This window comes from Bombina bombina, chromosome 6 (genome assembly GCF_027579735.1).
Source record: "Bombina bombina isolate aBomBom1 chromosome 6, aBomBom1.pri, whole genome shotgun sequence".
Taxonomy (NCBI): domain Eukaryota; kingdom Metazoa; phylum Chordata; class Amphibia; order Anura; family Bombinatoridae; genus Bombina; species Bombina bombina.
In genome coordinates, this window is record NC_069504.1 from 657,784,180 (window position 1) to 657,798,779 (window position 14,600).

Consider the following 14,600-nt stretch of genomic DNA (forward strand, 5'->3'; position numbering starts at 1 on the left):
TTTTATAAGATGGTGAGAGTCCACAAGCTATCACATGTGGGATTAAATTCCAGTCCTCCCGGAGGCAAAACACCCCACACAACAGAGCTTTAATACCTCCTACTTTCCCATCGCTCCTTAGTCATTTTTTTGGATGGTGAAACTTTAAGTGCTGATGTACACATTGTTTGAAAGGAGTTCTCAAACTAATATGAGACCTGATATCTCTCAGAGAGCTGGAAATAGGATAGATGGGGTGTAAAGGAGTACATTGTCAGTGTGAGTTTAGCACTTGCCTGCAGCTTCCTCTTGTTGGTGCATCAGAGTACTTCTTCCTTAGCTCCTGTGCCAGTGCATACTACAAAAGATGGACTCTTCTACTGGTCTCATGCATCTTGGTAAGCACAGTAGAGTGAGTGCTGACAGGTCAGTCAGTATTTTCACTCAGCCCTCAGGCTATTATCATGCACATGATTCACATAGCCTTGGGACATAATTACATACACCACATAACACTATATACAGTTTAAGGCACTTTTGGGCACTTATACACATTTACCATAAAATTGAGGTGCTGTCTCTTTAATGTATTTCTAGTATTTAATGCATACCAGAGCTCTGCTCCTCATTCTCAACAGGTTCTTACAAGATCAGGAACAGTTCTGAATCTCTGGAGCTCATTTTCATAAGTTTTTTGAGCTTCCATCTGTGCAGACCTCAGAGAGTTGACTTTTTCTGCCAAAACGATGCTCTGTTTTCTACTTTCCCTCACAGACCGTGGCCATCTTTAATGACACAATGCAATTTTTTTTTCCTTAAGGAGACAGTATCCATTTTTACCTGATTCCCTCAAAGGGCCTTCAATCTTACATTGTGACAATGTGTGTGTGTTCCCCTGAGGGTGTTAACCCTTTGTGTGCTGCTATCTAATTTTAGATACTTGTTTTTACTATTCTAATTCATTATGGAGCAAAATTGTGCAGCTAAAGTCTTAGGACGTAACACTGATCCCTTAGAAGAGCAATCTACTGACAATTTAACACATTCTCATGAGTTTCTTTTGCTATGAATGGAAGTATTGGTGTGTGTGTCTACTCTACTCAGTTTTGTAACCTATGTACTGAGTCTGTGTGTATTGCTAGACAGGGTTATGCAGTATTGAAAAACACTGTGTATACAAAATAAGATAAGGCTATGTCTCAGAATCCAAAGGGAAAGGACTGGAATAGTGTCCCAAAACGTGCTTGATTGTAGTGTAGAGATGTGTTGATCGTCACCCATCTCACATGCAGTGTTTTAGCAGAGTGCCCACCAGGGTTATCCCCTGGACAGTTCTACGGAGCTGTCTACTAACTTAAAACACTACATTCACTCTTCAATTTCACAACTGATGGCTTTTTTTATGCATCCACCAGTTAAACACAAATGCATGCAAAGGAAATAAAGATTCCTTTGCAGGCCCTGGGCTCATCTGGGACATTTCTAAGGAGCCACTTGTCTAGGTAGCCTGTACCCTCCATGAGTAAAATTAGAATCCTTCTCCCCATCTGAGGGCAGTTCATCAGAAAGGGGTTCCTGGGTTTCTAAACAAGTAGCAGAAGATGTCATTTAATTTCAAATTGTAGCACATACATGCACTATTGCGGGATGACTTTAATTGCCTTGAAGATTGGGGACCCTCAACATGCAGACAAACAAGCTGTGAGAATGATTGATAAATTCTTTTAATGCCGTCTCAAAAACGTTATCTTCCTTCCTGGTACTTGTTGCCGTTTTTGAGCTACTTTACAAGGAATGGAACAAACCAGACATTCCCTTTGTTTCCTTTGCCAAATACAAAAACATGTTTCCTTTTAACCTCCTGAAAAAATTGGAGGCATGGGAGACTGTTCCAAAGATGGACCGTGCTATTTCCACTTTGATTAGGCAGACTACCATTCCTTTAGAGGGTAGCGCTTTTAAGGCTGTGATGGACAGAAAACTTTAGAGTTTCCTATGGAGATCCTTCCAGCTGACAGGCTATATGTTTCCTCCAGCTGTTAGTGTAGTTGGGAGGCAAGGTTTCCAATCAGCATCTTAAAGCTCTGTGCAATCTGCAGGGCTTTCCAGAGTTGGTCACTGTTAACACTGGAGTGGCTTACATCAATCACTAAGGTAGAACTCAAAGATCCTTAGCAATGAAAGAGGTAGTCCACATTCTGTCTTGGGCAGAACATCATCATTGCATGATTTCAGCTATTCACATTTTGGGTGAAGACAATTGAAAAACGTACTTCCTTATTTGTCCGTACCTTCACTCGCGAATGGTCTTTGAATCTGGAGGTATATTTTGAATAGTTAGGGAAAGCTAGACATAGAGCTTTATGGTATTGTGAAAGATCTTGAGATCCACAAGTGATCCAATTAGATGCACTAGTGATTTCCTTGGCATTCAATTTGATTTACATCTTTTCTCCTTTTGTTTTACTATCGGGGATAATAGTGATTATAAAACAGGAAAGGGCCTCAGTGATTTTAATTTCTCTTGCATGGCCTTGCAGGTCTTGGAATACAGATCTGGTACAATTGCCCTAAAACCTGCCTTGGTGTTTCCTCTCAGGATCTTCTCTATTAAGGTTCCTTCATAAATAGCTCAAATCTCTCAATTTAACAACATGGTGATTAAACGTCTGATTTTGTCCAAGAGTTTTTTTTTCACACATTCATGCCAGAAAGCCTGTTACAAGACATTTTATTACAAAGTCTAAGAATTACCATTGAAACTCTTCAGTTTTATTGAATTCTTAATTTATTTTGCAGGATGGTCTGGATAAGGCTTTATGAGCCAGTTCCCTTTAAAGGCCAAATCTCTGCCCTTTCAGTCTTGTATCACAAGAAGATTTCAAGTCATTATGACATTCAAGATTTAGTCAGGATAAGACCAGTTATCAGGCCTGCTTCCCCTCTGTGGAACCGTAACTTGGTTTTAAGGGTTTCTTCAGGCTTAGCTGTTTGAACCTATGCATAGTCTAGAGATTCAACTGTTGTCTTTAAAGGTTCTCTTCCTCACTTAGAGCATTAGAGCACTTCTATCTTGTGATCCTCCTTACCTGATTTGTTTATCAGGATAAAGCAGAAAAAACTAATCTTTCCTTCCCAATGTTCTTTCTTCTGAAAACATCAGTTAGGAAATGTTAGCCCCATCTCTCTGACAAGGGCCAAAAGAACGCTGATGAGAGATCACTTCATAACTTTTATGTCATATGGGACATGAAATTTTATCTTCAAGCCACTAAAGAATTCAGAATTGCTTTGTCCTTGTTGTATCCATTTTTAAGGTCCCCCACAAAGGACAGAAAGCTACTACAATCACCTTGGCAGTGTGGCTTAAAGCTTTGATTCACATAGTGTTCCTAGTAGCGGGGACGTATTCCCCTGAATGAATTACTGATCATTTTACCAGAAGGTAGATAAGGACCAAAAGGCCTATCAAGTCTACCCATTTTACATGTTACTGTTTTCGTAGGTTAGCCTTATGCATGTCCCAAGCATTTTTTAATTACTTTAGTCCCTGTGTTTACTACTTCTTTTGGAAGATTATTCCATGAATCCACAACCCTTTCTGTAAAAAAACCCAAAAAACCTTGTTTTGGTATTTCACTTTTTGTGAAAAATGGTTTCAGGTTCCACTTTATTAAGTCCCTTCATATATTTGAATGTTTCTATAATGCCATCTCTTTTTCTTCTCTCTTCTAAACTATACATATTTAGATCAGAGTCTTTGTTTGCATGTTTTATAATTTAGACTATTTTAGTAGCCCTCCTTTGGACAGTTTCTAATTTATTTATATCCTTCTTGAGATGTGGTCTCCAGAACTATACACACTATTCCAGATGAGGCCTTACTAGCGATCTGTAAAGTGGCATAAGAACCCTGCTTTTTCTGCTACTAATACATCTCCTAATGCAACCATGTATTCAACTAGCATTACTGGCTGCGCTGCTGCATTGTGTACCGGATTTTAAATCATCTGAAATAATAATTCCCAAGTCCCGTTCCTCTTTAGTTACAGTAAGTAATGTACCTTTGAGCCTATAATTGGCTTTTGCATTTTTGGATCCTATATGCATAATTTTGTCTTGGTAATATTACATGTAAGATTCCATTTATTAGCCCAGTCCTCCAGTTTTTTTATTTCACTACTCTACTATTTGATCCACTCCCCCTGGAACATCGAGTCTGTTCAAATGTTTTGTATCATCAGCAAACAAGCACACTTTCCACTGTAGCCCACTTTCAAAATCACTAATGAACATGTTAAACAAAAAAGACCCAAGAACTGACCCTTGGAGAACTCCATTAATTGAAACCCTCTATACTTAAGCCAGCATTCTACCCACTTAAAATTTTTAGCATCTACTCCAATGCAATACATTTTGTGAATAAGTTTGTTGTGTGGGACAATGTCAAATCCTTTGCTAAAGTCTAGATACACTACATCTTCGGCTCCTCCCTGGTCTATTAGTTTAGTTACATGGTCAAATAAATCAATTAGATTAGTCTGACATGATCTTCCTGCAGTGAAGCCATACTGTCCTTTGTCTTTTAGGTTGTTTGTCTGAAGGTAAGACATAAGTCTTTCCTTTAAAAGAGTTTCCATTAGTTTCCCTGCAATTGAGGTTAAACTGACTTGCCCATAATTAGTAGAATCTTCCCTACTACCCTTTTTATGAAGAGGGACTAAATTAGCAATTTTCCAGTCTTCTAGTAACAGGGACTGATTAAATAAATCAGCTAATGGAGTAGAGATCACAGATTTTCTTAGAACTCTTGGATTAATATTATCTGGACCCACAGACCTATTTACTTTTATTTTTCATAAAGATAGTAAAATTCTATTAAGGGATGTTACTTAAAATAATAATGTGGGTACTTCACCTCTTTTAACATAGAAAAAGATTTAAAGACAGAACAAAAGTAATCATTTAAACCCCTTGCTATTTATTTCCTTCCACTACTCTCATCCTCAATCTTTAGTCTTACTGTCCCTCCCCTAGTTTTTCTCTTTCCCCATTTCTGAGCCAGTGTGTTTTGAATTTTTATAGATTGTCTTTTTTTGTTTGGCTGCATGTGCTACTTCTCTTGAAAACCATATTGGGTTTTCTTTTACAAACAAGCCTAATACCGTGTTTTGTTGCATCTAAAATAGCATTCTTAAAATATTCCCACTGTTCTTAAACCCCTGTAATCTGTGCCATCTCTTTTATATGATTATTTAGGTATTTGTAAGAAGAATCAGCCTTTTTAAAACCTAAAACTTTTGTTTTACTATGGTTACACAATACCACACAATAATTGCTTGAATATTAAACCATATGGACTAATGATCACTAGAGCCTCAGTTCTCACCCACAGACATTTCATATACTATATCACTGTTTGTAAATACTAAACCTAATATAGCTCTTTTGCGAGTTGGTTCTCTCACCAGTTGTTCAAGAGATTCCCCTTGCAAAGATTCCAGTCTATACTCAATTCTAGTTGATTTAGCAACTGGTACCTCCCAGTCTACATCTGGCATATTAAAGTCCCCCACTACTATAACCTTGCCATTCATTGTAATTTTGGCAGTTTCATCAGTTAAAGGGCAATGATACCCAAATGTTTAACCACATAAAAGGTGATGCAGCAAAGCTGTAAAAAGCGCACTAGAAAATATCACCTGAACATCTCTTTGTAAAAAAGAAAGATATTTTACCTCAAAATGTCCTAAGTATTCGCACCCCATTGTAAATTACTTTCATCAGCAAATCAGTATGTCTGTCCTGGGACAGACAAGGGAGTGAGCCTCATGCACACTTGTGTTATTTCCCTATTTAGTTTAAGGAAGTTTACTATGAAATCTCATGAGAGTTAAGTGAAATCTTATGAGATCACAGTAAAAGAGTTCATGACCTCAGCACTGTTGATGCTGATCGGCTGCAGTTCATTTCTTCATTTTTTTTTTACTTACTCTGGTGAGCTGAGGAAATTGTGAGGTAAAATATCTTCCTTTTTTACATAGAGATGTTCAGGTGATATTTTCCTTTTAGCTTTTTACAGTTATACTGTATCAGTTTCAAGTGAATTGGCATATCAGTATTATTTCCCTTTAATAGTTGATCCAATTCTTTATCCTGTATTTGAGGCCTTTAAACTCTCCCTATTCTAAACACCTGTTTCCCTTTAGTTTCTACAGTTGCCCAAACAATTTCTACATTGACATTGGTTTCTACAATTTCAGTTACTTTAATATTTTCTTTCACACACAGAGCCACCCCCTTTTTTCCTACTCTTACCATCTTATGATAAATTTACCTGATAAATTAATTTCTTTCATGATGGGGAAAGTCCATGAAACACTTCCCTTGTTTTTTCCATAAGAGTTGGCAGCAGTACATGTATGCAATTTTTTTACCCTGTGTTTCCTTTTCTACTTTATTTTCACCTTTCTCTTGGCCATATGTATCACTAAGGAATCATGGGAAAGTGGGTGGGATTAAAGCTGTTGTGTGGAGTGTTTTGCCTCCTCCTATAGGACTGGACTTTAATTCCACATGTGATGTCTCATGGACTAACCAGCATGAAAGAAATTAATTTATCAAGGTAAGCATACATTTTGTTTTTCATGTTGTTTAGATCCTCAGAACTTAAAAATTACCTTTCTAACTTCTCAAGGCTAACTATGTTACATATATGTCTATAATGGGCTTTATCACATAACAACTGAAAAAAACATGCATTTTATACTAACTCTATCACCATGGCTACCTTTTGTTGTCTGCAGACTTAAGTCTGAATTGGCTCCTAAAAATAAGGCAAATGATGGATGGAGTTTGGCTATTGAAAAACTTTTGCAGTAAAAAGTATGATACTTTGTTTTAAAAAATTAAGAATTGGCTGATGTTTTATTCTATAGCAACACAACAGAAATGTCTTGTAATTGTAAGGTGTTTACTCCTAAAACTATTTTGAATTTTGTAGGTGGAATCATGGGTAGCCCAATTAAGCCCAAATCTGTTTGTTTGAGTGATCTTTAATGCTTGCACTGGGAAATCAGACCAGCCCTGCACCCACCCCCAGACAAACCAACTCCCCCCCCCCACCCTATGCTCAGCACAAGACTTGCTTCGAGTCCTGGCCGGGAGGCTGCCTCCGCCCAGAATCCGGCATCCTGGTGGGCCAATTCAACACTGCTAGCTGTGTTGCATTGTTCCTTTTGATTTTCTTTTGTACTTTCCTCTACATCCCTCCTCCTACCACAATTCCTATCATTATGTTAGTATTACTTTCACAGTACCTGCTCTTACTATCTGTTTTAGATGTCATTTAATTATATTAACCGTTTCACAGATTACCCTCACTTGTTATAAAATATATACTGTATATATGTATATTCTTTCACTTTATTTAGGAGTTGATTTTCAAATGAAGAAACTCTTAGTTGATGGGGAACATACAACATTACAGATATGGGACACAGCTGGTCAAGAAAGGTATGTGCAGACCTTGAAATTGTTTTCCTATGTACTTTGATAAGTGTGTTCTGTGTAAAAATAGCAATGGTTATCTGTGTTCTACAAAAACATAGCCTTTTAACTACATGGAGTATAGCCAGTTTAACAGTTCCTAGAAAAGTTTGAAATCTGACTTGTTGTTCAACATTTCGACCCCACTTATAAAGAATAAGTAACATGATTACTTAATGTAAAACTAATAATTAGTCAAGCCTTTCATGCTCAATGATCGCATTACTGATGGGTATATTGTCTTCTCCTAAAAGTCTTTTGACTCTTCCTGTTCCCTGAAATAACCTTGCTCGCTTCAATTCATATATAGTACTTCTAGAACACTATTTAGAGAGCGAAAGAGAGAGGTGTGAACATGGCTATGTAAAATATTATCCAAGTACCAAATAAATATTTTGTGGGGGGGGGGGGGGCTTCATATGTTATTACTTATAGTATCAACAAGTTAATTGATCAGTATTCATCTGTGTTTCTCTTATATTCAGTACTAGTGGTTAATACTAAAGCAAACCATATAAAGTCTAAGGTGTGTGGAGGAAATACCTACCTTTTGTACCTTTTCAAGACACACACATGGTTCCAAAAATCTACTGGTTGATGTGTCTTGCCTGTTTCTCTAGCCTGCCATTCTTTCTTTGAGCATGCACTCCATTTTACCCACATAAACTTCCCCACACTGGCATCATGTATGCAACATTTTTTGACTAACATGTAAGAGGATACTTAATCTTGTATTTCTTTTCACTGTGACTATGACTATGTGTGCCTTGAGACCCTCACGTAGAGCCTTGAGACCCTCACGGGTGATTAGTTTGCGCTCTATAAGTTCCCAATAGATAGATAGATATGTATCACCTAGTATTAAATTGTCACATTTTACACAGCCATAACATTGGTACACCCCTGGTTTCCTTATTAAACAAATGTGTAAACTGTGCTTCATAATTCTCAACTGTGTCTGCCTGTACCAAACGATATTTAATGCTTTTCCCTTTTCTATATGGGTATATTTTTCAGGAAAGGGTACATTTTCTCAACACTTTGCAAAATCCTCCTATTCTCTCTCATTGATTTACGCAATTTCTATATAGCAACAGTATAGTCTGTTACAAAGTCTATTCTCTCCTGAGTTTTATCCATCTCCACATTTTCATCAATATCCAAAACTTTTTATTTTTTTTACTAGCCTATATATAATATAAATACACAATATTTTAAGGATTCATACTTGTTTTCTGGAGTTAAAAGTATTTATTAATTTTACAAAGTCAGTGCACTGCTGATAAATATAGAATGATCAGACATAGTTAATTATCTTTAATTGTATTATATAGATTGCCCAAATGTCATTGAACAATTATTTTGACAACCTAAAAAAAAGGTATATATTTATCCCTTCAGGTTTCGTAGCATAGCAAAATCCTATTTCAGGAAAGCTCATGGAGTTCTGTTAATGTACGATGTCACCTCTGAAGCAAGCTTTCTCAATGTTCGCCAATGGATTGATGAAATCAAGGTACATTTAACTGTATTCATTTGGTTGTTTACTAGCACATCATTATATCTGATATTCAAATCTTCACATATATATTTGTTTAATTTTCTTGCTTCTTGTATTTGCAACTTGTAACTGTGGCATTAATGTAATCTAAATATATATAAACGTAAACCTTTTTTCGTAGGAGGCAGAAAGGAAGTGATTTTTTTTTTTTTTAATTGAAAACATCACAAATGTATAAAACCATTTGAGGAAGTGTAATATATGTTGTTGTTAGATTAAAATGTAATTAATTTTGTAATGTGTAAAGAGTCCATAAGTTCAACTTCTGGGATTCAACTCCTGGTCACTAGGATGAGGCAAAGATTCCCAAAAACTGAATATTCTATCCCTCCTACCTCATTGATTAGCCAGCAATCTTTGCCTCTCAGGAGACAGGTGAAGAGTTGAGTAGCTTTGTTGAGAGGAGTCCTTAGACGGATTTGAGGCCCATTTTTTCCCTACAGGAAGATAGACAGTGATGGAGTTAGTCACAAGACTACAGGGATCGGTCCACTAGCCACCTCCTGTTAGGTTGTCGATATAGTGACCCTCTACTGTGACGTACACATAACTGAATGGGCTCTCTACTTGCAGCTGTCTTGTCAGCATTGTGTAAACACAATAGAGTGGGTGCAGTTCAGGTAAGTACGTCCATCACTTTTACACTCACATAGCCCCACTGGCTTTTAGTAGGTACATGTATGAGACTGTATATCATAGAAAGGGGGCAAATTTATTAGACCGTTTACACCACACATTGTAGTATTAGTCTATCAGTGATTTATGTATTTAATGCAGGGGATATTTGTACTGGGAACTTTTCAGTGATTGGATATCTATATTCCATTTTAATAAGTCTATGTTTCATGTGCCTAATTCTCCACAGCGTGGGTATTATTTGCACTATATTGTGCGCTCCATATTGATGGCTTTCATTTTCATAGGGCATCCTTCTTTATATCGTATCATTTATATAATTTTGTTTGCGCGCCCCTTAACTATGTTATATAGTTAATTGCGCGCTCCAGCTATTTTAATTTCTTTCATGTAATTAGCAAGAGTCCATGAGCTAGTGACGTATGGGATATACATTCCTACCAGGAGGGGCAAAGTTTCCCAAACCTAAAAATGCCTACAAATACACCCCTCACCACACCCACAAATCAGTTTTACAAACTTTGCCTCCCATGGAGGTGGTGAAGTAAGTTTGTGCTAGATTCTTTGTTGATATGCGCTCCGCAGCAGGTTGGAGCCCGGTTTTCCTCTCAGCGTGCAGTGAATGTCAGAGGGATGTGAAGAGAGTATTGCCTATTTGAATTCAATGATCTCCTTCTACGGGGTCTATTTCATAGGTTCTCTGTTATCGGTCGTAGAGATTCATCTCTTACCTCCCTTTTCAGATCGACGATATACTCTTATATATACCATTACCTCTACTGATTCTCGTTTCAGTACTGGTTTGGCTTTCTACTACATGTAGATGAGTGTCCTGGGGTAAGTAAGTCTTATTTTTGTGACACTCTAAGCTATGGTTGGGCACTTTTATATAAGTTCTAAATATATGTGTTTAAACATTTATTTCCCTTGATTCAGGATGTTCAACATTCCTTATTTCAGACAGTCAGTTTCATTATTTGGGATAATGCATTTGAATAATCAATTTGACTTTTTCTCCTGTGGGCTGTTAGGCTCGCGGGGGCTGAAAATGCTTCATTTTATTGCGTCATTCTTGGCGCAGACTTTTTTGGCGCAAAAATTTTCTTTGTCATTTCCGGCGTCATACTTGTCGCCGGAAGTTGCGTCATTTTTTTGACGTTTTTGCGCCAAAAATGTCGGCGTTACCGGATGTGGCGTCATTTTTGGCGCTTAAAGCATTTAGGCGCCAAATAATGTGGGCGTCTTTTTTGGCGCTAAAAAATATGGGCGTCATTATTGTCTCCACATTATTTAAGTCTCATTGTTTATTTGCTTCTGGTTGCTAGAAGCTTGTTCACTGGCATTTTTTCCCATTCCTGAAACTGTCTTTTAAGGAATTTGATCAATTTTGCTTTATATGCTGTTTTTTCTATTACATATTGCAAGATGTCTCAGATTGACCCTGAATTAGAAGATACTTCTGGAAAATTGCTGCCTGATGCTGGATCTACCAAAGTTAAGTGTATTTGTTGTAAACTTGTGGTATCTGTTCCTCCGGCTGTTGTTTGTAATGAATGTCATGACAAACTTGTTAATGCAGATAATATTTCCATTAGTAATGTTCCATTACCTGTTGCTGTTCCATCAACATCTAATATTCAGGGTGTTCCTGTTAACATAAGAGATTTTGTTTCTAAATCTATTAAGAAGGCTATGTCTGTTATTCCTCCTTCTAGTAAACGTAAAAGGTCTTTTAAAACTTCTCATTTTTCAGATGAATTTTTAAATGAACATCATCATTCTGATTCTGATAATGATTCCTCTGGTTCAGAGGATTCTGTTTCAGAGGTTGATACTGATAAATCTTCATATTTTTTTTAAATGGAATTTATTCGTTCTTTGCTTAAAGAAGTCTTAATTGCATTAGAAATAGAGGAATCTGGTCCTCTTGATACTAAATCTAAACGTTTGAATACGGTTTTTAAACCTCCTGTAGTTATTCCAGAGGTTTTTCCCGTCCCTGATGCTATTTCTGAAGTAATTTCCAGGGAATGGAATAATTTGGGTAATTCATTTACTCCTTCTAAACGGTTTAAAGGGACAGTATACTGTAAAATAGTTTCTTTCATGTAATTAGCAAGAGTCCATGAGCTAGTGACGTATGGGATATACATTCCTACCAGGAGGGGCAAAGTTTCCCAAACCTCAAAATGCCTATAAATACACCCCTCACCACACCCACAATTCAGTTTTTACAAACTTTGCCTCCTATGGAGGTGGTGAAGTAAGTTTGTGCTAGATTCTACGTTGATATGCGCTCCGCAGCAAGTTGGAGCCCGGTTTTCCTCTCAGCGTGCAGTGAATGTCAGAGGGATGTGAGGAGAGTATTGCCTATTTGAATGCAGTGATCTCCTTCTACGGGGTCTATTTCATAGGTTCTCTGTTATCGGTCGTAGAGATTCATCTCTTACCTCCCTTTTCAGATCGACAATATACTCTTATTTATATACCATTACCTCTGCTGATTTTCGTTTCAGTACTGGTTTGGCTTTCTACAAACATGTAGATGAGTGTCCTGGGGTAAGTAAATCTTATTTTCTGTGACACTCTAAGCTATGGTTGGGCACTTTATTTATAAAGTTCTAAATATATGTATTCAAACATTTATTTGCCTTGACTCAGAATGTTCAACATTCCTTATTTTCAGACAGTCAGTTTCATATTTGGGATAATGCATTTGAATCAATCATTTTTTTCTTACCTTAAAAATTTGACTTTTTTTCCCTGTGGGCTGTTAGGCTCGCGGGGGCTGAAAATGCTTCATTTTATTGCGTCATTCTTGGCGCAGACTTTTTTGGAACAAAAAATCTTTTCTGTTTCCGGCGTCATACGTGTCGCCGGAAGTTGCGTCCTTTTGCGCCAAAAATGTCGGCGTTCCGGATGTGGCGTCATTTTTGGCGCCAAAAAATATGGGCGTCGCTTTTGTCTCCACATTATTTCAGTCTCATTTTTTCTTTGCTTCTGGTTACTAGAAGCTTGTTTATTGGCATTTTTTCCCATTCCTGAAACTGTCATTTAAGGAATTTGATCAATTTTGCTTTATATGTTGTTTTTTCTCTTACATATTGCAAGATGTCTCACGTTGCATCTGAGTCAGAAGATACTTCAGGAAAATCGCTGTCTAGTTCTGGAACTACCAAAGCTAAGTGTATCTGCTGTAAACTTTTGGTAGCTATTCCTCCGGCTGTTGTTTGTATTAATTGTCATGACAAACTTGTTAAAGCAGATAATATTTCCTTTAGTAATGTACCATTGCCTGTTGCAGTTCCCTCAACATCTAAGGTGCAGAATGTTCCTGATAACATAAGAGATTTTGTTTCTGAATCCATCAAGAAGGCTATGTCTGTTATTTCTCCTTCTAGTAAACATAAAAAATCTTTTAAAACTTCTCTCTCTACAGATGAATTTTTAAATGAACATCATCATTCTGATTCTGATGACTCTTCTGGTTCAGAGGATTCTGTCTCAGAGATTGATGCTGATAAATCTTCATATTTATTTAAAATGGAATTTATTCGTTCTTTACTTAAAGAAGTACTAATTGCTTTAGAAATAGAGGATTCTGGTCCTCTTGATACTAATTCTAAACGTTTAGATAAGGTATTTAAATCTCCTGTGGTTATTCCAGAAGTTTTTCCTGTTCCTAATGCTATTTCTGAAGTAATTTCCAGAGAATGGGATAAATTGGGTAATTCATTTACTCCTTCTAAACGTTTTAAGCAATTATATCCTGTGCCGTCTGACAGATTAGAATTTTGGGACAAAATCCCTAAAGTCGATGGGGCTATTTCTACCCTTGCTAAACGTACTACTATTCCTACGTCAGATGGTACTTCGTTTAAAGATCCTTTAGATAGGAAAATTGAATCCTTTCTAAGAAAAGCTTATCTGTGTTCAGGTAATCTTCTTAGACCTGCTATATCTTTGGCTGATGTTGCTGCAGCTTCAACTTTTTGGTTGGAGATTTTAGCACAACAAGTAACAGATCATGATTCTCATAATATTATTATTCTTCTTCAGCATGCTAATAATTTTATCTGTGATGCCATTTTTGATATTATCAGAGTTGATGTCAGGTTTATGTCTCTAGCTATTTTAGCTAGAAGAGCTTTATGGCTTAAAACTTGGAATGCTGATATGGCTTCTAAATCAACTCTACTTTATTATTTAACAGACAAGAGACGTCTAAAATTGATTTCAGCTTGTCGAAACCTTCAGTCACAATCATTCCCTTCGGTAGCCTTATGCATGGAAATTCTAGGTCTTATGACTGCTGCATCGGACGCGATCCCCTTTGCTCGTTTTCACATGCGACCTCTTCAGCTCTGTATGCTGAATCAATGGTGCAAGGATTACACAAAGATATCTCAATTAATATCTTTAAAACCGATTGTACGACACTCTCTAACGTGGTGGACAGATCACCATCGTTTAATTCAGGGGGCTTCTTTTGTGCTTCCGACCTGGACTGTAATTTCAACAGATGCAAGTCTCACAGGTTGGGGAGCTGTGTGGGGATCTCTGACGGCACAAGGAGTTTGGGAATCTCAGGAGGTGAGATTACCGATCAATATTTTGGAACTCCGTGCAATTTTCAGAGCTCTTCAGTCTTGGCCTCTTCTGAAGAGAGAATCGTTCATTTGTTTTCAGATAGACAATGTCACTACTGTGGCATACATCAATCATCAAGGAGGGACTCACAGTCCTCTGGCTATGAAAGAAGTATCTCGAATTCTGGTTTGGGCGGAATCCAGCTCCTGTCTAATCTCTGTGGTTTATATCCCAGGTATAGACAATTGGGAAGCGGATTATCTCAGTCGCCAAACGTTGCATCCGG

At 37.2% G+C, this 14,600-nt stretch overlaps 1 protein-coding gene across 1 annotated transcript in view; it reads left to right on the forward strand.

The window, feature by feature from the left end:
* LOC128664551 (ras and EF-hand domain-containing protein-like) overlaps positions 1-14,600 on the forward strand; it is a 185,260-nt gene that overhangs the window by 108,949 nt on the left and 61,711 nt on the right. Inside the window, 2 exon segments of the mRNA XM_053719368.1 lie at positions 7,413-7,494; positions 8,929-9,043. Of these exon segments, the coding sequence (XP_053575343.1) occupies positions 7,413-7,494; positions 8,929-9,043 (197 nt within the window).